Source organism: Suricata suricatta, chromosome 8 (genome assembly GCF_006229205.1).
Source record: "Suricata suricatta isolate VVHF042 chromosome 8, meerkat_22Aug2017_6uvM2_HiC, whole genome shotgun sequence".
Lineage (NCBI taxonomy): Eukaryota > Metazoa > Chordata > Mammalia > Carnivora > Herpestidae > Suricata > Suricata suricatta.
Window position 1 is genome coordinate 135,943,463 of NC_043707.1, and position 25,454 is coordinate 135,968,916.

The window sequence follows — 25,454 nt, forward strand, 5'->3', positions numbered from 1 at the left end:
TGGGAGCCTTTTCTGAAAGTCTAGGTATCATGTATCTGTCACATGTCCCTATCATTCTTTGAGCACTTTCGTACTTTCTGGCATAACAGATAGTTCCAGACTCCTCCTCCTTAGCGGCAGCCATTGTGACCAATCTCTAATGTCTTTCCCGAAATGTTCTACATTTATATGTGTGTTTGTGTGTACATTTTAGTTTCTCTGAATTCAATTTTAATTTTTTAATTCATTCAAGTCTAATATGTATACATGAAAGAATAAAACTGACACGTGTACATTTCAGTGACTTATACATAGTAATACATGTATAGTAGCTACTACTCCTATCAAGAGGTAAAATGCTGGGGCCCCTGGACAGCTGGACTGGTTACGCGTCTGGCTCTTGATTTTTGCGCAGGTCGCCATCTCACAGTTCATGGGTTCAAGCCCTGCAGCCGGCCTCTGTGCTGACCATGTGTAGCCTGCTTAGGACTGTCTCTCTGCCCCACCCTGCTCGCTTGCTCTCTTAAAAATAAACAAACATTTGAAAACACAATTAAAAAAAAAAAAAAAGAAAATGCTATAAGCACTCCAGAAACTGCCCTCCCCCAGCCACTAACCTCACGGGAGCCACTGCTGTGAGCTCTCAGGCCACAGGCTATGGTCCCCCCGCCCATCTTTGGAATTACATGCGGAGGGTATTCTGTGATACGTATTTTTCTGTGTCTAGTTTCTTTGGCCCAGAGTATTGCTTGTGAGGTACATCCATGTTTTCATATGTTTCAGTAGTTTATTGTCAGGGTTGTGTAACACATTGTATGAATAGACTGCATGTGACCTAAACTGTTAATGCGTATTTGGACAATTACAGAGATTTTAACACATCTCCTTCAGTGATTGAGCAAATAGGTAGATCACAAATCCACTAAGAATATACAGTATTGAACAATACAGTTTAAAAATATGAGCTAGGGGCGCCTGGGTGGCTCAGTCGGTTATGTGTCCTACTTCAGCCCAGGTCATGATCTCGCGGTTCTTGAATTTGAGCCCTCTGAGCAGTCAGCCCGGAGCCGGCTTCAGATTCTGTGTCTCCATCTCTCTCTGTTCCTCCCCTGCTCGTGCTCTGTCTCTGTCTCTCAAAAAGAAATATTAAAAAATTTAAAAAATAAAAATATAAGCTAATCATTATATATAGAACACATACCCAGTGACTATGCGTATGGGACTTTTATCAGAAATGACAGTGTTAGATCTTAAAACAGATCTTAGCGTATTTCAGAGGACTGAAATCATAGAAAACGTGTTCTTTTAACACAATAGAATTAAGCTAGGAATCAGAACCAAAATGATTACCTGTAAAGTCCACAAATGTGTGGCATATTGTGATACATTTCTAAGGCTCAAATAAGATATCACAGTGGAATTTAGAAAATATTTTGCTTGAACATTTATTGAAATTATGACCTATTTCAATTATAGCATATAGCTAAAGCTTTAAATATGTATAAGAAAGTAAGAAAGCCTGAATAAAATCAATGGTCTCAGTATCTATATTAAGAAATTTTAAAAGAACTTAAGATTAAACCCAAGGAAAGGAAGGGATTAATGAAGATATGTTTGCACATTATTGAATTAATAAAGAAATATGCATTCACGGATAATCAATATCAAAAGTTGCTCCTTTGAAATGACTAATAAAACTTAAATTCCTCTAAAGATGATAAAAGAAAGAAGAAAGTCAGCAAGTTACCAACATGAATAAAATTGGGACAATACTATAGATCCTACAGGCATTAATAAGGTATTGGAAGGATATTATGAATAGCGCTATACTAGTAAGTTTGAACATTTTAGCTGTGGTGCGAAACATTCAGAGTAATTTAGATAATCCGAGTAGAAACGTTTCAGGGGCGCCCGGCTTGCTCAGTTGGTAGAGAGCATGTGACTCTTGATCTTGGGGTCCTGAGTTTGATCCCCACCTTAGGGGTGGAGTTTACTTTTAAAAAGTTTCATGTGCCTTAACGACTTGCACAAACCGAATAGGAGTTTATCATTTATCAGCAGGAAAATTTATGAGCAATTTCTGGTGTTGTACATAGAGGTGATATGTATCATTTAAAATGTATGAATTAGGGCATGGGTGAGTCATGCAGGCTTAATGCTGTATGAACAAACAGATTGCAGAAGAAATCAGAATACAGTGTCCTTTGTGTAAAGTTTAAAACCTGTAAAACTGTATCTTACATGTTTTGAGTTTCGTATACATAGGAAGTGGAGGCATACAAGTGCATGGGAATGAACAATAGTAATTCTAGATAGGAGCTCCCTCTGGGAGAGTTAAGAGAACCTTGTCTAGGTAGAAGGTGCAGGCACCTTCTTCAGTTTTGTTAATGTTTTATTCCTTAAAATAAGTTTAGTACATAGTTCTGTTATTTTTATACCTTTCTGCCTGTGAAGTGTTTCGTGAATCCTTTAAAAGAAAAATAATAAAGAAGATAGAAGAGCCTTTGGGAGTTTTTGTGAACAGGGCGTAGCCTTAGCTGAGATACAGAGACATGCACACTAGGGGCTCCGTGTTGCTCCTGGGGCTGGAGAAATTGTGTGGGTTTGTCAGGGTGATTCAGACTCGTCTCTGTCTGTGTGAAGCAGGCCGGGGACAGGACATATTTTCTTGCCGTCCTCACCTACCTCTGAGAAGGCTGCTAGTTTTAAGGAAAATCATACCCAAGGAGACTAAGTATAATATACAAACATTACTTGCCTTCAGGTATATGGTTAGTAAGTGGCAGATTCCATTGCTTATGGCTTTGTTTGAAACCCTCACGGATTCTTTGACCTAGTTTTGAGCCGTGTAGGGGTGGGCAGAGTCCCTCCAGTGTACTGTAAGCTTTTTCAGGTCTGGAATTTATCTGGTAATCTCTTGTGAATCCTCAGTGTCTGTCTCTTTGACAATGTTTGATGCTTATTAAATATTGGTTCCATGATTTGAGGAAAGTATACTGTGAAACTAATTTGAAATTATTATTTTCATTTATTTTTGTAACTATTATCACTTATTTTTGTAACTATTATAGCTGTTATCTACATTCTGGAAATTTTAGGAGATCATATAAACTCTCAGCCCAGAAATTCGGTCTAGCACAAGAGCGTAGGATCGTTGTCTGTAGTAAGTCTTTAATTAGCTGCCGTAGGAGAGGGTGTCAGCCGCCTCCGACAGTCACCCCTCCGGGAGTTGAGGTGGAGGGAGGGATTCCCATCAGGAAGCTTCTCCTCTCGCATTCCCTGGCATTCCCTGGCACGAGGCTTTTTCAGTAGAGCAGATTCACCAATTCTTAAAGAAGGTACTCTTCTTGTGGTAATGGAAACATTCCCTATCTTGATTGTTGTGGTGGTGGTTCCACAACATTTGTCAAACTAATCGAAACTGTAAATGTGTTAATTTTATTGTGTCTGAGTTAGGCCTCAGTAAAGCTAATTTAGAAAAAAAGATGAACCAAAACTAAAACAGTAAAGCAAAAAGGATAGAGGATGAAAGATTTGGAGAAAAAGATCTTGGTTCAAAAGATACTAACATTTACAGATGTTGTATTGGTGCTTGAACATGATGGGGAATCTTTTTCAAGCAAATTAACCTATTTTAAAATGAACTGTGGCTTTTTGATCTGTGTTCTTTGATTCCCCCCCCCCCTTGGTTTATGTATTTATTTATTTTTGAGCAGCATTTCCCCGGCTCAGCTCACACTTGGCTGAATACACTGATCAATGATCTGGGGATTAATCAGGCCCTCTCGTTTCCTGCTTTCCGTTTCTCATCTGCAGCCGCCAGCACGCCTTTGTTGTCGGGTGTGGGGGCCGAGAGAAGCTATCAGGGCATGTTTGTGTTAGAAAGATGGTTGTAGATGGAACAGTTATAAAAAGACTCGCAGGTATTAAAGGCTGCAGTCTTGGTTTTGGTTTAAGTCAAAAGAGAAGACTAAGTAAGATATTTAAGACAAGTCAGACTACTTCCCATAAAATGAAATAGAAAAACAAATCCTCAAGGTTCCTACTGATTTTTCCTTTTTTAAAACCAAACTATTTGAATTTGCTTATTGGCAAGTTGAAAAGTGGGTTCCTACTGCCATGCAGGCTGACTTTATTTACATCAATAATGATTTCTAAGCCTATATTAGTACTCCTTGAAAGTATAAATAATTCTAAAAATTTTTGTGTTGCTAAAAGGTGTTGTATTTTACTGTGTTACCAGCTCTGTAGTTTTGCACTTTAATTCAGAACACAGCGCTACAAAAAGATTGCCCGGAGAGAGAGGACTGTTGCTGGGTTCACATAGAATAAGTGTGTCCGTCTTCTGAAAGCTCATATGCTGTGATATGGCTGTAAGCTCAAAGTCCTTTTCCTTTTCTTAAAAGTTACGGTTGGTTTGTATTGCTCGTTTTCTCAGGAGGTAGTGCCACTTGAAATGGCCATGCGTGCCGCGGGTCTCAGATTGCCACAGACCGTTGTCCAGCCATTATCTTCTGCACCCCTGCTTCTGACTCTTACAGGTGCACCGGCTTTTCAAAGTACACTTTTTATTTTATTTTATTTTATTTTATTTTATTTTATTTTATTTTATTTTATTTTATTTTATTTCTTTCATTTCATTTCATTGGTTTTAGTGTAGATCTCTGTATTCTTGTTTGAATCAAGCTCTAAATATTTCTTGACAGAATGAGTTCAAAGTTTAGAAGGAAGAACACTTTTCACTAAAATGAGAGGCTTCTTAGCTAGATTTCCTTTCTTTTAACAAGAGTTTAGCTTCCTGCCCACTGCCGGGAAGTCTGACTGTATAAATAAGAGTACAGTCTTCTATTTTTTATAGTGTCTTACTTCTGAATGAGTGTGTGCCTTCACATTTCCAGTCACGGTTCTGTTTGGAGAACATGCTTACTTACACAGCGTAAACTCGCAGGGTCCGAGAGGGAGGACCCTTGGGACCATTTCTGTGGCACATTCACTGCGTCCCACAGAGCCGCTGTTCTCAAGTCCGCCCCAGGGGTGTGCAGACTGCTTCATTCTCCTTTCACGAGTGCGCAGTGGAATTTTACAAGGGCTAAATGATACGTAATAACTCAATAGGTTGATTGTAGCATCTGATAGGAGAGGCTGTTTCCTTAAGCCATACATAAGAGATTTATTGAAATGTAAGTATTACTTGTTTCCTAAATTTTGTTTTAAGATTTTTAGTTGGTTGGCTCAGTTGGTTGAGCTGGTGTCTGACTCTTGAATTTGGCTCAGGTCGTGATCTTACGGTTTGTGGGATCGAGCCCCGTGTCAGGCTCCACGCTGACTGTGTGAAGCCTGTTTGGGATTCCTTCTCTTGCCCTCTCTGTATGCCTCTTCTCCACTCATGCTGTCTTTGTCTCTCTCAAAATAAATAAACTTAAAAAAAATAAAATTTTTAGTTTGTTAACAATTATTTATGTTAATATAACACTGTTATTATTATTGCTAAAAGAATTCGTAAAAAAATCTCAAAAATTTTTATTTTTACTTTTCAATATAGTAAGTACTATAGTACTTTATGTAGTACTATATATTATTTATATTTAGTATTTATATATATGTTTAGTATTTATATATTCTTTGAACTCCTCAGTAGTTTTGAAGAGAGTAGGGAATTCTGAGTCTAACAAGTTTGAGAACCAATTTCAGAAAGCATTTATTGAGTCAGTGAGATCTTTTCAAGATACTTCCGCATCAGTTAAAAAACTTTTTTTAAGTCTATTTGTTTTGAGAGAGGGAGAGAGCGCATGGGCAGGTGTTTGCAAGCAGGGGTGCGGCAGAGAGAGTCCTAAGCAGGTTCTGCACTGTCAGCACAGAGCCCAGGGCGGGGTTTGTTCTCACAAAGCAGGAGACCATGACCTGAGCTGAAATTAGGAGTGGACACTGACTGAGCCACCCAGGTGCCCCTCAGCATCCGTTTTTAGGAGCAAAGTCTGTGTGATGTGTTTTTAGTCACCAGTTAGTAATTTTTATTTAAAAAAATAATGTGATCATTTCCGTTTCATTTGTGAAACTTATAGAGAATTTTGGAAGCTCGTAGCACAGGTTCTTTCCCTTCTTTAACTTCTTTTTCACTGCTACACCACCTAACCCCATTGCTGGTGTGCGGTCGAGCTCCCTGACTTTCCTAGCTCGGTCACTTGAAGAAGTGATAAAACCCCGGAGCGAGTAGAATCACCGCCACTGTCACCAGGCAACAGCCAAAGTGCTGCAAAGATGCCACGCTTTGTACTGTTCTTTCAAAAAGGAAATTCACTGGACTGTTTAATTCCATTTAGTGTGGATTGAAGGCAGTTCGGCACTTAGGTGGCTGCCTATTTTCCCTCCCTTATGGGGGAAATATTTGGAGCCAAATAGGAAATTTGTGGTTGTAAATTAATCTGATATAACCATAACTGCTGGAAACAGAGCCCTGGCTTTTAGGAAGGAACTTATTTTGGGTTTGGACAGCAGACGTTGGGGATCCTAGAACGAAGTCCTAATTTATCTGTGATACTTCATCTCCTAACTTGGCCCGTCAACCCAAACTTGAGACCTTTTCAATCCTGAATCTGACACTTAGTATTTTTGTCAGGATAACTTATGGGATACATGCGGTAAATTACAGGCGTGCCCGCTAGCTTGGTGTGTCTGCTGATGTGTGAAGTCTCCCTGTAAGTATAGCGTGTTTGTGTAGATGTGACATAAACTTGTTATTTAGTTTAAGAGGCCAAGGGCAGCAGAGGTTACTTGGCGACCCTGCCTTCTGCCTTACCAGGGAGGCCAAGAAGTAGGAGTTTCCCCAAGGATACACATGCGCTCAGTTGGGGCCCTCCGTGGCGAAGAACGGAATCTGCTGTCTGAACTTGTTATTGTCCTGCACAATGTGAACATAGACAGAAAGTGCCTAAGTCAGCTTGCGTTTTATAGTCGGAGGTTGAGAGGATTTTATTTTCATGTACCTTTTGGTCCTACCAAAATACCGATTGACTTTTGTCCACATTGACTCTAAAAATAATTAAGCAAAAGACAAAAATTTGTTTAACAAATATGGCATCATCAAGAAACAGTGGGTTTTGAAAATGACTTCCGATCGGCAGAGCCTGGGCTTCAGCAGAGCTTTAGCTGCATCGTCTTTCTGGGGGTTGGTGTGTGACCAGGTGTTTGCAAGGGTTGGCTGTCAACACTGTGAGAGTCGTCTGTGCTCCCAGAGGTCCACCTTTTTGCTTCACAGGATTCATCTGATCGAAGGTGACTTCAGTCTCTTAACAGGATCCAGATACTGAGGCAATCTCTTGAAAACAGTGTTTAGAATTGAGTGCCACCCACAGGTTTGGAAAATATGCTTGCAACCTTGAATCTGGTGCCTGCAGCCAGTTAGCACTTTAGTCCAATCAATATGCTTGTTTCTCTGTTTCTTTATCTGCATTTCTCTTTAAGGAAAGAATTCATTTTTCTAGTTTTGAGTAGACCCCTGGTAGTTCCAAGTTCTGTCCATTTGGAAATGCTAATAAATGATAAGTAGCCACTTTTATTAGGGTTCTCCAGGGAAACAGAACTAATAGGAGAGAGATGTAGAGAGAATGTGTACCATAGGAATTGTCTCACGAGGATACTGAGACAAAGAAGGCCCATAACTTGGTATCTGCAAGGTGGAGAGCTAGGAGAGCGGTGGTCCACCAGGTCCAGGTCCATGGGCCGGGTAACGGTGGAGCCAGTGCTGTAGCTCCTCGTTTGAGGCTAAAGGTCTGAGAACCAGAGGTCACTGGTGTAAGTCCTGGAATTTGAAGGCCTAAGAACCAGGAGCTCTGATGTTTGATGGTAGGAAAATATGAATGTCCCAACTTAGGAAAAGAGAGTTATGTGTCTTTCTCCATTTTTTTCCTTTTGGCCCCAACGAGATTGGGTGAAGTCTGCCTACATAGGTGAAGTCAGGTCATTTTACTCAGCCAACTGAATAAAATTCTGATCTCTTCCAGAAACACCCTCATGGATACACCCAGAAATGTTTTACCAGCTGTTTGGGCATCCCGTAGCACAGTCCAGTTGACACATAAAATTTTAACCATGAGTCTAATAAATAGCACCATGAAACTCAAGGGGTCTGGCCACCAGAGGGGACATGTGCTCAGTCCTTACTGGGTGGAGGAGGTAGAACGTGACTCCTCTGTAGGTCTGGATCCTTCACCTTTATGCCCACTTGCACACTTAAAGACTCTGAGAAAGTTGGAAGAAGAGCATTTTAAGACAAATGAGAGTGGAGACTTTGCTTACTCAAGGGCAGTAAGATATTTACTTGCCCCCAACGCCATCGTCTCAAAAAAGGAAACAAAATGTTTAATGTCAGTACAGTCGGGAGGTTTGTATGTGATCCCTGGAGGAGGAGGAGATACTCAAAGCCCCCTTTTTTTGAGCACAAGACTCTGGAGTCCGCATTTTGGCTTTCTCTCCTGGTATCCATGACAGAGCAGAGCTCTGAGATGGCTGGACCTTGATGGCCAAGCCTTCCTTGGTGGCACTTGTTATGTTTTTCTAGAACGCTTTCATGGCATTTTGAGCTGTGATGGCTATAAGCCATTTAGATAGACAGTTTTAGAAAGTTCTGACAGTTCTAGAAAGATTCCTGTTCTGCTCCCATAATATGTTATCTCCCTAGTGTCTCATGCCAAAGCATGAGCAGAGCAGTGACTTGAAATATTACATGATCTTTCCTACTTGATTTCCTATTGATTGATCTCAGTTCCAGTGTTACCTACAAAGTTGATATGATCCTCTGATACAGAAAGCTTATCTTTACATTGGATTCTTCTGTACATATATCTGGATTTATCTTTGGCCTTGGAGAAGAGTAATAAGCTCTGACCATCTTGTCCCTTCTTCCCTCTCTCAGAGTCAGGAATGACTCAAGCCTACAAGTGAGACTGTGTCCCCAAGGTCTTTTTAGGGCAGTGTTTTCACCTTGTGCGTGGAGGTGGACACAGCCTTTCACTTTCAATGCCACTTTCAACCGACTGTGTGGAACGCTGGAAGGGGGGCTGTTATGTCTGGTGGACCATGTCCCCTCATGCTGCCGGCTTTGTGTCTCAACACCAACTGTTTTTGTGGATGTATCCGAATTATACAGTAAACCTGTAGTATTCACACAACTCTATCACAGTGTTGTGGAAATGCATGAGTAGTTTCTTTAAAAGGTATGTTCTTAAGCCATCTGATACACAAATATTAGCCAGTTCTACTTCCCAGATTCGTGGAAGATCTTGGCTTGTTTTGGCTTTAGAAAACAAGAATTTTGTTTTGATTTCATCTGACTCGGAATCTAGAGTCAAATTTCCATTATTTGAAATGCAAGCTCTCAAGAACAAAGCAGTTAAAAATTTGAAGGAAATTCCCTGATTATTATCTCTAGTAGATTATGTTGACTTTGCAGAGTTGTTTATTTGATGGTATTCATCTTTATATCTTGGTTCGTTGTCTTTGGTGGAGCTAATGGGGCTTGTCTGAAGGGCTCGGGAGCCCTGGTGGCGTCTCCCAGGAGCTTGTAGGTGACTGAGGGGGCAAAGGAGTTCTTCTCTGCATGGTGCAGGTGAATTTAAAGTCACTGTTGTTCCCATCGTGGGCTGGGGGCCTCCTCGTGTTGTATACAAGAGTGTCCGACTTGTCCTGTTGGTCATTTATGAACTCCAGCCACTCCCCCACCCTTACCCCTCACTCTTTTTATTTTTTCATGTGTGTTAGTGTTTTTTTTTTCAGATGATATCAAGACTAGTCCTAGGAAAGGCTCAGATTGGCTGTTGAACCAGTGAAAGTACTGTATTAATCACCATGAACGAGCTCTAGGAAGGGAAACTTACTTCTGGGCCTTGGCTCCTGAGTTTCTGTGGACAGCCGGGCGGTGTGCTGCCCGTGTCAGCAGCAGCCTCCTGCTGGCCCTGCCTTTCCCTCGCCCCCACCCCAGCCTTCTCCTTCTGAGTGTTCTGACTTCGAAGTTCATTAACTCTCAGTCCGTCCGTCATCTGACAGTTCTAGAAAGACTGCTCCCAAACACCCACTAGGCTGTTGGTCTTTTTTCTAAACCAAGGCGGGGATGGGTTTTGTCCTCAAATAAACTATTTCCTTAAATTTGCGTACATCCCTCCCTTCAGAGAAATCCAGGTCAGTGATGTGGAAGAATCCATAACTTAACCCCGACCCAGCTCTTCTCCTTGTGTGCCCAGTCCTTCCTGTGAAACCTCACCGTGAGCACATCGGCCGTGCTCCTGGTGGTGGTTTTTTCCTCAGGGCTGGTGCTTCCTGTTACCTGTAATCAGGCAGGCAGGCAGGCAGGCAGGTCTCTCTCTGAAGATAAAGTGGTGGGAAATAATTTACTTCCCAGTGAGCTCCTCTGTGTGTTCAGGAATAGACCCCAGGGTGCCTTCACAGGGGAAGCTTCTCCCCGCTTCCCTTTTTACTCAGCATTCTGTTTAAAATGGGTCATTTATAACCACTTTGACCTTTATGGAATTGTACAATTCTATCACTAGTTGGTAATGAGGCCTATTTGTTAGAAATACTTGATATGCTTCTCAAATTGTTGCAAAAGTAGAGATCCTCCCGCCTCCCCCATTTGCTACATGATTTATTTTTGTGTTGCTGTTAGTAGCTTAATTTGAATCTGAGAAAAACAGTATACATAAGTAACCTCTTAAAGCCTGACTCCTGTCTTCATCTGTAAAACAGTGGTAGTTAACACCCAACATTTATTTTTTATTTTTTCAAAGTTTACTTTTGAGAGAAAGCACGCCTGTGAGCGTGGGCATGCAGTCAGCGCAGAGCCCGATGCAGGGCTGTCTCGCGAACAGTGAGATCACGACCTGAGCCAAAGTCAAGAGTCAGACGCTTAGCCCACTGAGCCACCCAGGTTCCCCCCACCCAGCATTTATTGAGAGCCCGTCCACGCTGCTCTTGCTCGTTGAGGTGCTCCTCGCAGCTGAGTGTGGCACGGGCCACTGTTTCCCGTCACGCGTGTACGACGGAAGTGCGGCTGGGAGTTCATTCGCTCAAGTTGCAAAGCCCCGGGTCAGAGCTCCGTGACTTGGGCTAAATCACATCATCTCTAAGGTCCCTTTTGCTTTCAGTTTTCTGTGATTCTAAGCAGAAGTCTTTTTCTAATGAATAGTGGGAAGAACACAAAGAATTCCATGGTTAATGTTTGGGCCGCACCTGTGTGTGTGAGATGGCTTTGGGAGCGTTTACTGGTAGAGGGAACACTCGGTTCCCCTTTGCTGTTCCTTGGTGCACAGCGGCTTTGGAGAAGATGGCATTGTAATTAGTCAAAACCTCTCTAGTCTGGTGGTTTTAGCCGATGCCATTTTGTTGATAGAAAACAGGAGGGACTTTCCCAGCCACTTTGTCTACTGGTTTTGTCCGTGAACGAAACCTAGATTTAAGTATATAAAATGGAATGTGGCCCTAGAAATCATCGCATTCTCTCCCTTCATTTGTCAGATGGCCAGGTGACTCCACTAAGGTTGTGCCCCTGCTGACTAAGTGATTACAGACAGGACCAGAGGACTGGATTACTTTTAGTCTAGTACCCTCTAAACTGACATGCTGCTTTCCTGTAGATGTTTAATTGTTAACTTCCTGGCCTATTTAGGACGATTATGTCTAGTATACCTACTTATATTTGTTCAGAACTTTTGTTGACTGTGAATCTACTTTTTGTTGTGTTGTATCCCAAATTAAGATTTTGGAGGCTTTTTTTTTTTGACACAATGCTGCCACTCCCTGGTCATTAGGTAGTACTGCACCAGGAAATCCAGCAGGGTTTCAGCTGCCTTTGTTAAGTCTCATATTAGGAGTCATAAATCTAGGTACAAATATACCAGAGCAGCGTGTGTGTGTGTGTGTGTGTGTGTGTGTGTGTGTGTGTGTACGTGCGTGCATGTGTGTGGTTATTAAGTGTGCCAGGCCTAGAAATTAATATAGATATTATACCTCAAAAGGCCACCAGAATCATTTGCTTGGTTCTGAAAAATAGACATTGTATGATTGCCAGTTATGATACCTTTAAAAGCTTACCTCGGTTGCTCTTCAGGTTTTCAGACGTCTTCGATGTATTAAAGAAATGCATAGAAGCATAGATTTCAGAACATAGTTGCAAAGATTGCTAGTAGATCTGAATTCCTGTGAGCCCTGTAAGTAGTTCATCGCTGTGAGCACTGAGGCATGCGTGAGTGGCTAAAACACTGGAGAGCACTGGCGTCTCGGGAAAGAACCCGCACGCTGGTGAAGAAAAAGGTCCTACAATTCCGAGCAGAGTGCGTGAGATTCTTCCGTGACGCGTGGTGGTGTCCCCTCCCAGCAGAACCCACTGCTCTTTGGGCGCCTGCTCAGTTCCGGGAGTGAGTCCGTCCTCCTCTGTCAGGAGTCCTTGAGTAGGATTCAGTGTTCCCGTTTTACAGGAACGCGGAGACTCGGAATATTATTAACACGCCCAGAGTCCTACAGCTAGGAGGTGGTGGAGAGGGGGTGTGAGCCCAACTTGTGACAGACTTCGCTGTGTTCTTACCCGTTCCATGTTCCCTGTCCAGTAGCGTTTCAACTAGGTTTTCTTCTGGTCACCGTTCTGGTCTAGCTTTCCTTAAAAAGGAAACTGTCAGACCATTGGTTTTCCACTGGGGAGTAATTTTGTCCCCTCAGGGGACATTGGGAACGTGTGGAGATATTTTTTTGGCTTAGTACAATGAGGAGGGGGGGTGCCACTGGCATTTAGAGTTTGGAGGCCAGGGTGCCGCTAAATATCAACAGTGCGCAGGATAGGCGCCCATGACAGCCTCCCCTGGACCAAATGTCAGCAATCCTGAGGGTGAGAAGCCCTGTGTTAGGCGTTCGCCTGGGTTTGTCCTTGATGGCCTCCAGGCAGGCCCCCCACCCCGCTTCGTCCCTTTCCGTGAAGAGGCCATCATCCTGGCCCTGCTGTTTATGGCCGGGCCTGGCAGGAAGCGTGGTCACCTGGGGGTTCTCCTATGACCCCGTGTGTTGTCCCTCACTGCCTGTGTGCTCGGCCAGCAAGAGACGGGGAGGACCCCGCTTGTCCAGAGAGAAACCCACTCACGGCCGCGCCGCGGTCAGAGTCCGAGTCCCTCAGGACCACGCAGGAGGCTGTCCTGTGCTGGGGGCACGGGGGCCGCGGGGCCTTGTCCTGCGCTGGCTCTGCCTTTTCTCTTCGCATCTTCCCCAGGTCTCCTCCTTTGCCTGGAAAGACTCCATTGAGATCTTTCCCATTTTCCCCCAGGTCACATGTTACTTCCTCCGAAATCCTCTGCAGGGAGTAATTGCTTTTGTGGATAAATGCGTGTATGTAATATTGATTCTTTTTGTGTAACATACTGGTTCTTCCTCGTTTTCCCACCTTCAGTATAAACAGTATAGAATAAAAAAGTACAAAATGGATAAAAACTAAAAAGTACCCACTTTGTAGGCTTATTCTTTCTATACAGTCTATTTTTTTCAAACCAGTAATGATGGCCTATTTGTGTAGGCCTGTTTGACACAGATAATTATACAGTAGGAATCTTGGTGTTTATGATACTTTCTTTGGATCAGTGCTTCTTCACACTCCAGTTCATCAGGACTTTGGTAGTGCTTTTCTCTCGGGTCATTTAAATGGCTTAAATATTTCAGTAAAGGTTTTTTGTTGTGTTTTGTTGTTGTTGTTGTGTGTGTGTGTGTTTGCCTCTCTGCCTCTCAGTGAACGCTGTATACATACCTCTTATTTAAGCAGAAAGCATCTTACTTCATTAAAGAGGCTCCTTTGACATATTTTAGGCCTTAGTCATCTCCTTCATAAACATGAAGCATATCTCAAATTTTAGCTCTCTTTGTTTCTGACTCACCTGCTGACTTGTGATGGGAAGGTGGACGCTGCTAGAAGGCAGGATGCGGCGTTCACCTTGGGGAGGTCTACTGAGGCCCTCTCCTGGGGTGGGAATCCCTTTATGAGGCCAGGGGAAGCCCTGGGGCGCTGCCGTGTTCACGTCCAGGTGCACCAGGACCATCATCTCCCTCAAGCTGTAGTCCCACGGCCTTCTAATAGAAGGGCAGGGTTTCACCCTTTGTGCTTGGAATGAACTCGGAAAAAAGTTACCTTCTGGGGAATCACATGGTTACGTGTCCCACAAACATTTAGGGCCCCCTGATCATCATAGAACTCCTTATTATTCACAAATATTTGTGTACAAGTTCTTTTCTCTGAAAATTCGAAGATAATTAAGATAGGGTCCCTGTTCTGTGGATTCCTAGTGTCTTCACCACCACGCGCAGTTTGCTGTGTAGGCTTGCCTTGTGGCAGCAACATGGACGGGGCCGGGATCAGCCTGGGTCACTGGCCCGCCGTGGAGAGATGATTTTGTGCCAAACTTTGCAGGGTCAGGTTTTTCTGACTTACCGCCCTTAAGGGCCTTGACGCTGTGCTGATGCAGTTTATAAATTTTTACCAAGATGATTAAGGATTAGGATAGAAGTAGGATGTATTCATGTAGTTTTGTATAGTTAATGATAAATAAAAATATGATATTGATTGAATTACTCAAGCTAGGTTTAAGTTTGGTCTCCTTTGGTTTCCTGGAATAAGGTTTTGAGCAGTAGGGTCAGAGGGGTGTAAGGGCGGGATTAAAAATAATTTTGGCTGGTGGCCCTTGTGGTAATTGTGAGTCTCCCTCTCTGCCCCTCCACCTGTTCACGGGGGTTTTTGATCATGGGTATGGTATGCAGCTCTGGGCACCTGAAATCCTGTTCCTAATGCTGTTAGATTTTCCTTTTCAGAGTAAGAGGGACCATCTACTCATGAACGTCAAATGGTACTACCGTCAGTCTGAAGTTCCAGATTCTGTTTACCAGCATTTGGTTCAGGATCGGCATAATGAAAATGGTAAATGAGTCCTTCTGGTTTGATTCTTACATTTTCTTAGCTTTGGATGAGGTTATTTCTTAAAGTATTCATGAAATGGAGATAACCACTATGAAAAACTTTCTCTAAAAAAGCTTTTCATAACTGAGGGCATTACTGGAATGTTTGTTTATTTACTTATTGTTGCTGAGTTCTTTCATTATTTTGGCCTTAAAAAACACCCCCAAACAACCAGAGAGATATGCCAATAACATCTTCCCCTTAAACTTGGACTAGACATAGGCATTCTTGGGAAATAACAGTAATTTCATTTTTAAAATTCCTTTTTCTCTCCTAATGATGAACTAATAATACTTAAAATACCAGGATTCCGTTTTATTTCTTTTCTCCTTTTCAATAATCTCCATGATCGAACCTTTCTGCATCCAGGGCTGGGAACTTCAGTTTTGATAGTATAGCTTTCCTGAGGGTTTGGAGTTCAGTTTGCATCTTGACTTTGAGAATAATTAAGAAGGTAGTTCAGAGTGTCTTTTATTTTTCTTGCTCTGGCATTGTAGTTTCTACCCCCTAACTTTATTGACATGTGAGGTATGCACAAAGAATGTGTATTGTATTTGTTCAAGTGTATACTCATGCCTTTTTACTGATTTTTCGAGTGCTGGGCCTCACACTTAGCTGGTTCACATTTGTTATCCATTAATAATATGAGTTAGAATTTGTCACTCCCCACTTTCAGGTGAGGCACGGTCCTGGCCAGGCTGGGATCCCGCTTGGAACAGCCCTGCGGCCTCACTCTTCCCTGCCCACTGCTTCTGGTGATGGGTGTGAGTCAGCAAAGCATAGCCCGACAGTTCTGCAGAATGATGGTCCATAACGCACTCGTTTTTCTTCTTTGAAACTACAAAATTTCTGTTAACGCAGTTAAATTGTGGTTCCTCATTAAAAATAGTAACCTGGTTATTTCTTTTTCTATAGAAACAGTGCAATTTGACCCTGGAAAATTTAGCAATAAAAATATAAAATAAACAGGATCCCTAAATATTTCAGTGGCTTACAAGTTTGCTAAAATGTGATTGTTGTTTCTTCTCTTTGTTTTCTTCTTTTTTCATTAATTGCTTAATGCATTTCAGCAAACTGTGGGGATTTAGTAAGGGTGTAAAACACAGTCAGCAGGATACTTGGTTCCCGTTACACCCGCCAGACATCATTCCTCTTGACCAGACCTGGTTATTTATTGTACTTTCTTTAGTGGGAGGGGAACCTGAAAGAAAAATTTTGCTAAAATTTTCCTGTTTTGGGAGGCTCAATTTTAATATCTTCTCAATTAATTATTTTGACAGACTCTGGAAGAGAACTTGTCATCACAGACCCAGTCATCAAGAACCGAGAGCTCTTCATTTCTGACTACGTCGACACATACCACGCTGCTGCCCTTAGGTGAGCGCTGGGGACCCGGCGTGCATGGTGCGGGGTGGCCGCCGGGCGCCGGGGACACGGTGTGTGTGTGTGTGTGTGGTGCGGGGTGGCTGCCGGGCGCCGGGGACATGGTGTGCTCAGTGTGGGGTGGCCGCCGGGCGCCGGGGACACGGTGTGTGTGTGTGTGTGGTGCGGGGTGGCCGCCGGGCGCCGGGGACACGGTGTGTGTGTGTGTGGTGCGGGGTGGCCGCCGGGCGCCGGGGACACGGTGTGCGCAGCGTGGGGTGGTCGCGCCTCTTGATGAGCATGATACCAGTCAGACTGCGCTGTGGGCTCCCCCCAAGTTAGCGCACCAGCACTCCCGAGTTAACTCTGTGGACTGTTGGGATTTCAGACGTTATCTGTATTGTCACTAATCTGTGTGGCCAAAAAAAAAAAAAAAAACCTTAAATTTTTTTGCCGCCCTCTCTGTAGTTTTGTATCTCTGTTTCCTTATTAGTATTAGCTGGTATTGAAAATTAGTATCCTGGCGCTGGTTGCTAAAGTATTTAGGGAGAAGTGCTATGATGATCTGCAGGTGATTTTCTAAAGAATCAGTTACTTCCACTAGGAAAGGTGGAGACGTGGGTGAAACAAATATGGCAGCATGACTTGAGAGTTGAAGCAAGGTTTATAGGAAGTTTTACTCATCTCTTCTTTTAATTTTTTGTATGTATGAAAAATTTCCTACCAGAAAGCTTGGAGTTAGGAAGACTGTAATGAAGATTTTATTCTGAGGAAGGAGGTGACTTTGCGGGTAATCTTACAGAATTATGCCAGAAAGTGGCTAGAAGCCCTTGCTTTGCACTTTCTGGTGTTTTCTGTTCCTTTTAGGAAAAGGTGATACACACACACACACACACGCACACACACACACGTTGGATATGTGTGTGTGTATATATATGTATGTATGTATACATACCCATATGTGTATATGTATACAAGTATACACACATACACACACACACACACACACCCCTACATCCTGGTATATTTCGCATGTGTGTGGAAGACTGTGGGTGTCTTAAATAGTAGGGGAAGTAAGACAGGTAATTTTTTTGTAATTCTTTCGCAACCAGAAAGAATAAAGCCGTGAAAGACTACTTTCTTTGTTAACAAATATAATTGAAAAAAAGGTCATAGGGATTTACTTTTAATTGAGCTATAATGAGATACGATAATTTCTCCATTATGTTGCTCAAATGGCATTCAGTGTAACCATCTGGAGTCTCCTGTGCAAAGCTGTAGCGAAAGCCAGTTATTTCAAGGCAAATTAGTAGCAACTTTTGGGGCAGGTTTGGGTAAATGTTTCGGGCTGGATCATCTTTCCTGTGATCCCTCTCGCAGCTGCTCGGCTCAGCCTTCAGAGTGCAAAGTCCTAGGCGACCAGTAAATGAATGAGGTGGCTGTGCGCCAGTAACACTTTATTGATGGACACTGACATTTGAATTTCATTTAATTTCCACATGTCAGGAGATATTACTCTTCTATTGATTTCTTTTTTTAGCCATTTAAAAATGTAAAAGCTATTCTGTTGTTCATTCTGGGGCTGTATAAAAGGCGCTTTGGGCCAGATTGGCTAATTCCTGCTATAGGGGAAGGAGCGAATATGGTCAGATTTGGCTTTTTACAAGACTTGAGATAAATTTAGAGAATTCCTGTGGTGTTTTATAAACATCTTCCAAAGTTCCCACCAGCTTTTGAGGTCTTGGCGGCAATGACTTTGCAGTCTTAAATTCGAACACTGAATGAAGCCAGTAAATGGAAGGTTGGATAGATCGATGGAACCATTCAGTTGTTAGTGAAGACAGTGGCTTGATCTTGGAATTCTTTCTTATCCTGATATATATGCTTCTCCCTTCTTATTTCCATCTTGTGTCACTGGTTGAGGTAAATGATTCTTAAAAATGTAGAGTTGAAGTTAGATACATATGTTATGGAGCACCTGGGGGGCTCATTCGGTTAAGTGTCTGACTTCGGCTCAGGTCGTCATTTCGCGGCTTGTGACCTCGAGCCCCGCGTCGGGCTCTGTGCTGACAGCTCAGAGTCTGGAGCCTGCTTTGGATTCTGTGTCTCCTTCTCTCTCTGCCCCTCCCCTGCTCGCACTTTCTCTTTCTCAAAAATCAATAAACATTAAAAAACCAAATATGCAGGACACATAAATGACTCTGGTTATTCAATACGTTTTGATAGACTTACTTAAAATGAATATAGTTGAATACTTACTAGCGGCTATGTAGATTTGAGGAATCATTTTATACTATTTTACTCTTTTTAGAAGAACCAATTGTCCCACGTAGATCCATCTGGACCTACTGAATGGACTGTTTCGGGGTTTATAATCAGATACTTTCTGGAGATGTGTAGTGTGGTTGCTGTCGCTTCTCTGGCCACAGAAGGGCCGGAGTGCTAATGGGAGTTCCTTCTTTTCACAGTGCCTGTGACTAGAACCCATACGGGTTAGTCATTTCTTCCTGTGGTATTTTCTTTGAAGTGGCCATAATGAATGTCTGGCCTGCTAGGTGCTTCGTAAGTACTTGCGGGTGTAGTGACTTTTGTCTGCCTCTGGAGCTCACCTGTGTGCTTCTCACCGTTACTGCTCAGTGGTCTGGCCGGGTTCTCGGCAGCAGAGGCTCCCGTTGAGATCACCTCCCAAAGAAGCAGTGCGCGCCCCCCCCCCCCCCAGTGGTCTTGATTGTTCCCTTTCTTTTTAACAAAACTAGATTAATTTTACAATATGGTGTGGGGTGGGGAGATTAAACTAGTTTTTTCTTCCAAATCTTTCTTGCCCATTTGTCCACGGGAACATTGTTTTTTCTTCCTCTATAGATATAAAGCAGTTCTGCCAAAAATAAATTCAGCTTTGGGGCGCCTGGGTGGTTCAGTCGGTTAAGCGTCCAACTTTGGCTCAGGTCATAATCTCACCGCTTATGAGTTCGAGCCCCGCGTCAGGCCCTATGCTGACAGCTCTGAGCCTGGAGCCTGCTTAGGATTCTCTGTCTCCCTCTCTCTCTGCCCCTCCCCCCTCACACTCTGTCTCTGTCTCTGTCTCTCTCTCTCAAAAATAAACATTAAAAAATATTTTTTAAAATTCAGTTTTAAAAGAGACAAAATAGTCCATAGGAACATGAAAAAGGGTCAGCTGAACATTGTGGAAAAACATGGAGGAGGAAAAAAGAAAGAGAAAGACTTGACAGTGTAGTGCCTAGCACCCTTCTTGTCAGAGATCCTAGTGCTCAGCACAGAGCCCAACATGGGGCTTGAACTCTTGAGCCACGAGATCATGACCTGAGCTGAATTTGGACGCTTAAACGACTGAGCCACCCAGGTGCCCCTGGGTTGGGTTCTTAAAGCAAAAAAGGAAGAAAAGAAAAAATGAAATTAAACGTAGTTCTGCACCGAGTTATTGATGATATAATTACTCAGCATCCATTTATGTTACTTTCCTGTGGCCTCTTGGCTGAATTGTTTGGTTGTTCTGATTATTTCAGGTATGGGAGGGAGAGTTTCGCTCAAGGGGCCACCTTTAGATGCTCTGAGAATGAGCAGATAAATCTACTATGAGAACAAGCAGATAAATTTTATTACACTAAATAAAAATTATAGCTTGCAATTTGTTTGCTGTGTTACTTTTTTTTTCACCCTAAGGATCATGTTTTATTGATGATCAAAGAAAGGATCTAGAGAGATTGCTTTGTGATTGGGCTGTGAGCATGTGGCCTGCACGGCGTTTTCAGGTTTACTGTGCTTCTGTAACTGAATTCCCAAGAATCATAAATGTCTCAACGACTTAAGGGCTGTTTCCTAACTCCTGATTATCTGCCTCGGACTTCAAGGAATCGCTTGGGGGAAAATTGGCCTCAGTAGGCACGTGCCAAGCTGTCATCTCGGCTAGGAATTCATCTTCTAGGAATATGCTTTAGAGTGAATTTTCTGGAGCCTTCCCCAGCCAGGAAACCCTGACCTGGCTCTGCAGGGCTTCTAATCTTCCCCCTTTCATCCTGAATTAATTGATCTCTTCACTTTGTTCTGGGCAGCTAGGGTTGTGCGTGCTGTGATTGATGCCGACTGAGTACACGTCCACGCAGTTCCTCAGCCATCCTCAGCATTTACACAAGGCCCTTGGCTCCTGCATCCCCTTGAGTGTCCAGATGCCTTAGAGCAGCTAGTTTTACAGTTTCAGGATTCATTTCCTGGCTTTAGTCAACTGTTGTTTTTATATGTAAAATAACTTTGACCTACAGCATTTTTATTGTCCTTACATGCTTAAGTCCTTCATTAGGCGCCATAGCTTGATGGTCATTTCCTTCCTCCCTCCCTCCCTTCCTTATTTCCTCCCTCCCCTCCCTCCTCCATTCCTCCCTTCCTTCCTTCCACCTCCTTCCCTCCCTCCTTCTCCCCTCCTTCCTTCCCACCTTCCCTCCCTCCTTCCTTCCTTCCTTCATCATTTAACATGTCGTGGTGCTCCTAGCTGGGCAAGGGCTTTGAGACGCTGGGAGCACCCAACTGAACAATGTACTCTCTCTGCCCTTGGATGCTTCTCAATCTTTAAAAAAATTCTTTTATCTGGAGCGGCTTTTAGACACACAGAAAAATTATGGGTACCACGTTTCCATCTATCCCTCCCCCAGTCTTTCTCAGTGTTAACATCTGATGGAATCTAGTGTGGTTTCCAGAACCAGCAAATTAGCGTTAGTACAGTACAGTGGAACTAAAGACCGTATTTGAATTTCACTAGTGTCTTACTCCATTCAAACTGCTGTAACAAAATAGCACAGACTGGGTGGCTTAGACACAACAGAAATGTATTTCTGACCGCTTTGGAGGCTGTTAGTCAGAGATCGGAGTGCTAGCCTGCTCTGCCGAGAGCCTTCTGGTGTGCACATGGCCCACTTCTCGTATCCTCGCATGGCTGAGAGCAGAGAGGGAAGGCGGGCTTCTGGGCTGAGGCCACCAGATTCATTTTATTGTAGTTCTTTTTGCAACTTCATTCTTCAACAGTGAAAACCTCTGTTCTTATTGTTAAAATATATTTACTTATTATTATTCACTTCAAGAATACACATAGTTTTAGAACTTGTAACCCATGTCCCTGTGAGAAACAGATTTACTGACTAAATGTTTGTCTTTAGCCTTACAATCTCTAGGATTTGGGAGACACTGTCTTCCAAAGTTGTTTGGGTCTGTTCTGCTCTTTTGTATGTCCTCAAGTGTGGCTGTGTTCTCTGTTTGCAGTACAGTTAGGGTCCATGGTAGACTTGGCGCTCCACCTTTGGTTCCTCCTGGTCCACAGGGACTCTCGTTATTGCTGGGTGTGTGAGTGCATGCGGGCGGTGGCTGTGGCTCGCTTTACTTCTTCGTTTTTCCTTCCTGCACTTGAAAAAGTGCAAGTGAGCAAATACATGTCTATTTTCTTACAGCCTCTTCCTTCTGGTATGAAGAGTAGCATGCACTAGACATGCTTCTGCGCCTGCCGTTTACCTAGCGGGTGTCTCTGGAATATCCCCCCCCCCCGCCCCCCCCCCGTGTCCATCGGTGGGGCTCGTCCTCTCCCCTCGGGGCCGCCTGTGGAGGGGTGTGGGCAGGCCTGCGGGAGTCTCCGGGGGAGGGGGGGGCTTTCAGTCACAAATGACGCTTCAGTGACTGTCCTCGAGCACGTGTGTTTCCTCCTTGTCTGATGTGGGGAGACAGGTTGCTGGGTTGAAAGGCCAAGGTAGGTGGTTTTCCTCTAGGGAGCTCGCACTGGTGGCCCCCTGTGGCCCCAGCAGGAGGTGCGGCCCTGTTGTTTTAAATTGTGCCCATTTTCCGGTGAGGACAAGGACCTCCGCAGTGTTTCCCTTTATTTTCCTGACGGTGAGTGAGTGTGAGCATTTTTTCATATGTTTAAAGGATATTTTTATCTGTTTTTGTGTGTGTGTGAGTTATCTGTTCATGCCATTTCCTTTGTTTTTTTTCTTTTTTTGTTTTGTTTTTTTTTTTGTTTTTGGTCTTTCTGTCTCTAAAAGTTCTTTTGCCACTTTCTATTTTATGTATTGCAAATGTTTTCTCCCACTTGTCGGTTCTCTTTTATAGTTTTAAAAAAATTCTGCAGAACTTAATTTTATCCAGTCAGATCTGTCAGTTTCTCATTTATTCCCAGAGGATGGAGTCGTGGCGGGAAGGCTCTGCCTGTCGCTACCGCCCCTCGGCGGCCTCCCCGGCTGCCTGACCTTGGTGGCTCCAGATGCCACCTTTGTCCCGTCTTATTTTCCACGTGCCCTGGGCTCGTCAGGCTGTCGCCTGTCTCTGTGTGCCGCCGCGCTCTCTGAACTCGGGGGATCCCGAGTGTTGTTTGCTGCCATCCCGGGAGCTCCCCGTCCTCAGCTGTCTGTTCTCCCTGCGGATCTGCGCGCCAGCCCGTTTCCGTCCATGAAGTCGCTTGTTGGTGTTTGTATGGGGACAGCATCGAATTGACAGATCATTTCTGTGTAGAAACGCCGTGTGGAGTTCTTACGTCTGAGAACAGGGGTGTTTCCCCACTTAGTCATGCTCGCTCTGGTGTCTCTCGGCAGCATCTAAGAATTTTCCTCATAGACGTGTTCTCATTCTTGTTACATTTATTTCTATGCTTTTAACCCTATAGACATATATTGAACTCTGTACTCTAATAATAATAGAGGATATGCATTATTTAACAGTATTTATTTATTTAGAGAGCATGTATGTGAGCAGGGGAAGGACACAGAGAAGGGGGAGGAGAGAGAGAGAGGGAAAATCCCAAGCAAGCTCTGTACCTTCTACACGGAGCCCAAAGTGGGGTCATGACCTGAGCCTAAATCAAGAGTCAGGTGCTTAACCAGCTGAGCCACCAAGGTGCCCAAGAATACACATTCATCCTTTGTACCTTGACATAGTCTCAAAAATTGATCATATGTTAGATCATAAAGAAAGAATTCATGTGATTAAAAGGCAATAAAACTATAGTTTTACAAACAAAAACCAAAACCAGAAAGCCCCTTCACCTGGAAATTTAAAACTTCCTCTTCCTTAACTACAGAGAACAAACTGGTGGTCACCAGAGGGGCGAGGGTGGAGGATGGGGGACAGGCGGGACAGGCGGAGGGGTGAAGAGGGCACGTGTCCTCGGGAGTGCTGCGCAATGTATACAACTGTGGATCACTGTGCTCTGTGCCTGAAACTAGTGTAACACTGCACAGTAACTCATTTGGAATTAAAACATAAAGCTTAACGAAAATAAAACTTTAGACAAGCCCTGAGTAGAAAGGGAAATAAAAACTGAAATTAAAGAAAAATTTAAAAACAACAGTAAAAATACTATGTATCAACATCTATGGCATGCATTTAAAGCTCTGATCAAAGGAAAGCTAATTACGCCAAACGCATCAATTGAAATGAAAATGAAATTAAAGGAGTAAGTTCCCAGCTTAAATGATCAAAGAACAACAAATGAAAGAATGCAGTGATGTGGAGCCCAGTGTACACAGAAGAAATGCTTACAGCCATCGCGTGTGAGCGCAGACAGGCAGAGGGGCCCCCGTGGAGCTACCGGGAGCCGTTAGACCCAGAGCAACTCTGGAGGAAACTGGAGCGGTACTGCCAAAACACCGTAAATGAGTCAAGATGAATCATACAAAATGTTAAGATAACCTATGGGAAGGCAAGAGAAACAATGAAAAATGGAAAAGAAAGTTAAAAAAAAAAAACTTTCTATACCTGTCATTAGTCAAATGGCTTACAGTTGACAAGACACTGACTGCCTCAAAATCTTTTTTTTTTTTCCCTTTGTTTTCAGGCAAGGGTCATCATAAAAGCTGTGAGCAGACCTGCGGCCATAAGCCTTCTGCACAGGTCTCTGTGCCTCTTTCCAGGTTTCTCTGATGTTTGCATGCACCTGGCGACATACAGAGACTTTCCCGGTTGTGAATAGTTTTGCTGGAATGAATTTCTGGGCCATGTTTGCATTTATAATCGCTCCTGTGTAAGGCGGTTCTCTTCTCCGTCCCCTTCCGATGCCCTTCCCCCACCGGCGGGGGCACCCGGCAGACTGTGCAGTGCCCAGGCTGGACCTCCGCGGGCCGCCACGCCGACGACCGCCAGAGCAAGCGTCCTGCAGGACGCCTCCGTTCCTGGTGAATGAGAGGCCCCGAAAACAGGGGGCTTCCCAGTCTTCACTCGTATTTCTGTTAATAATAGAGCATCACGTTAGAAATGGAGCGCATAGGACTTGGGAGGCTCTGAGCAGGTACTGTGGTAAGGTGGTAGTGATGGCAGTTTTCTCTTACCAGTCTCTCCACCTTCATCCCACAAACACTGTCAAATACTGTGCTCTTTTAGGAGGGAGATAAAGGGCAAGATGAAAGGATTGGTCTGGAGAAAGAAAATATTGAATGCTTAAAATGCTACTCTCTCTCACACACTTTAAAATGTAACCTCAATTCTTCAACAAGAGGTAACAGGAAAGTATTTCAAAACGGAGGCGGACTGTGGTGGCTTACCCGCCCCGTGTTCCGCTCCGCGGGGTTCGGACGGCCGCGGCGCCGCGCTACTGGCTCTGGCGCTTGTTTTCTACCCCAATACTTTAAAAGTATTTATACGTAAAATATACATTTTAAGTTTATATTTTTAAAATTTTTGATAAATTTGTTTGACCCTAAACAAGGCCTGGAATATTCCCACCATCCCAGAAAGTTCCCTTAAGCTACTTTCTTCTCAAAGCTTCCCACCCCAAAGCAACCACTTTTCTGATTTCTCTCACCATAAATGAATTTTATCCATTCCAGACATTCATTCATGTAAACAGAATCATACCATATTTTGCTTTTTGTGTGCCTGGCTTCTTTGGCTCAGCATTTAATATTTGAGACTTTTCCTCATGATGTGCTATGTAGCAGTACTTCTTTCCTTTCTATTGTTGGGTAGTGTTTCATTTTACAAATACACAATGATTTTTTACCCATTTCTTTTTTTTCAGTTTATTTTTTATTTGTTTTGAATATAACACAATTTATTTTTTTAACATATGTAGTTTTTTTTCCATCATTTACAATACAGTAGTTACAATGACACTCCAAACAGAAAAGCAAAGTAATAAATCAAAACCCCAACTTCT

The 25,454-nt window shown here is 43.3% G+C and overlaps 1 protein-coding gene across 11 annotated transcripts in view; it reads left to right on the forward strand.

The window, feature by feature from the left end:
* The window catches only part of RERE (arginine-glutamic acid dipeptide repeats), a 293,409-nt gene that overhangs the window by 116,440 nt on the left and 151,515 nt on the right, over positions 1-25,454 (forward strand). For all 11 annotated transcript variants that reach the window (XM_029949991.1, XM_029949993.1, XM_029949995.1 and 8 more), the window contains 2 exons: positions 14,806-14,911; positions 16,231-16,327. In XM_029949991.1, coding sequence (XP_029805851.1) covers positions 14,806-14,911; positions 16,231-16,327 — 203 coding nt within the window. The remainder of the gene's footprint in view (positions 1-14,805; positions 14,912-16,230; positions 16,328-25,454) is intronic.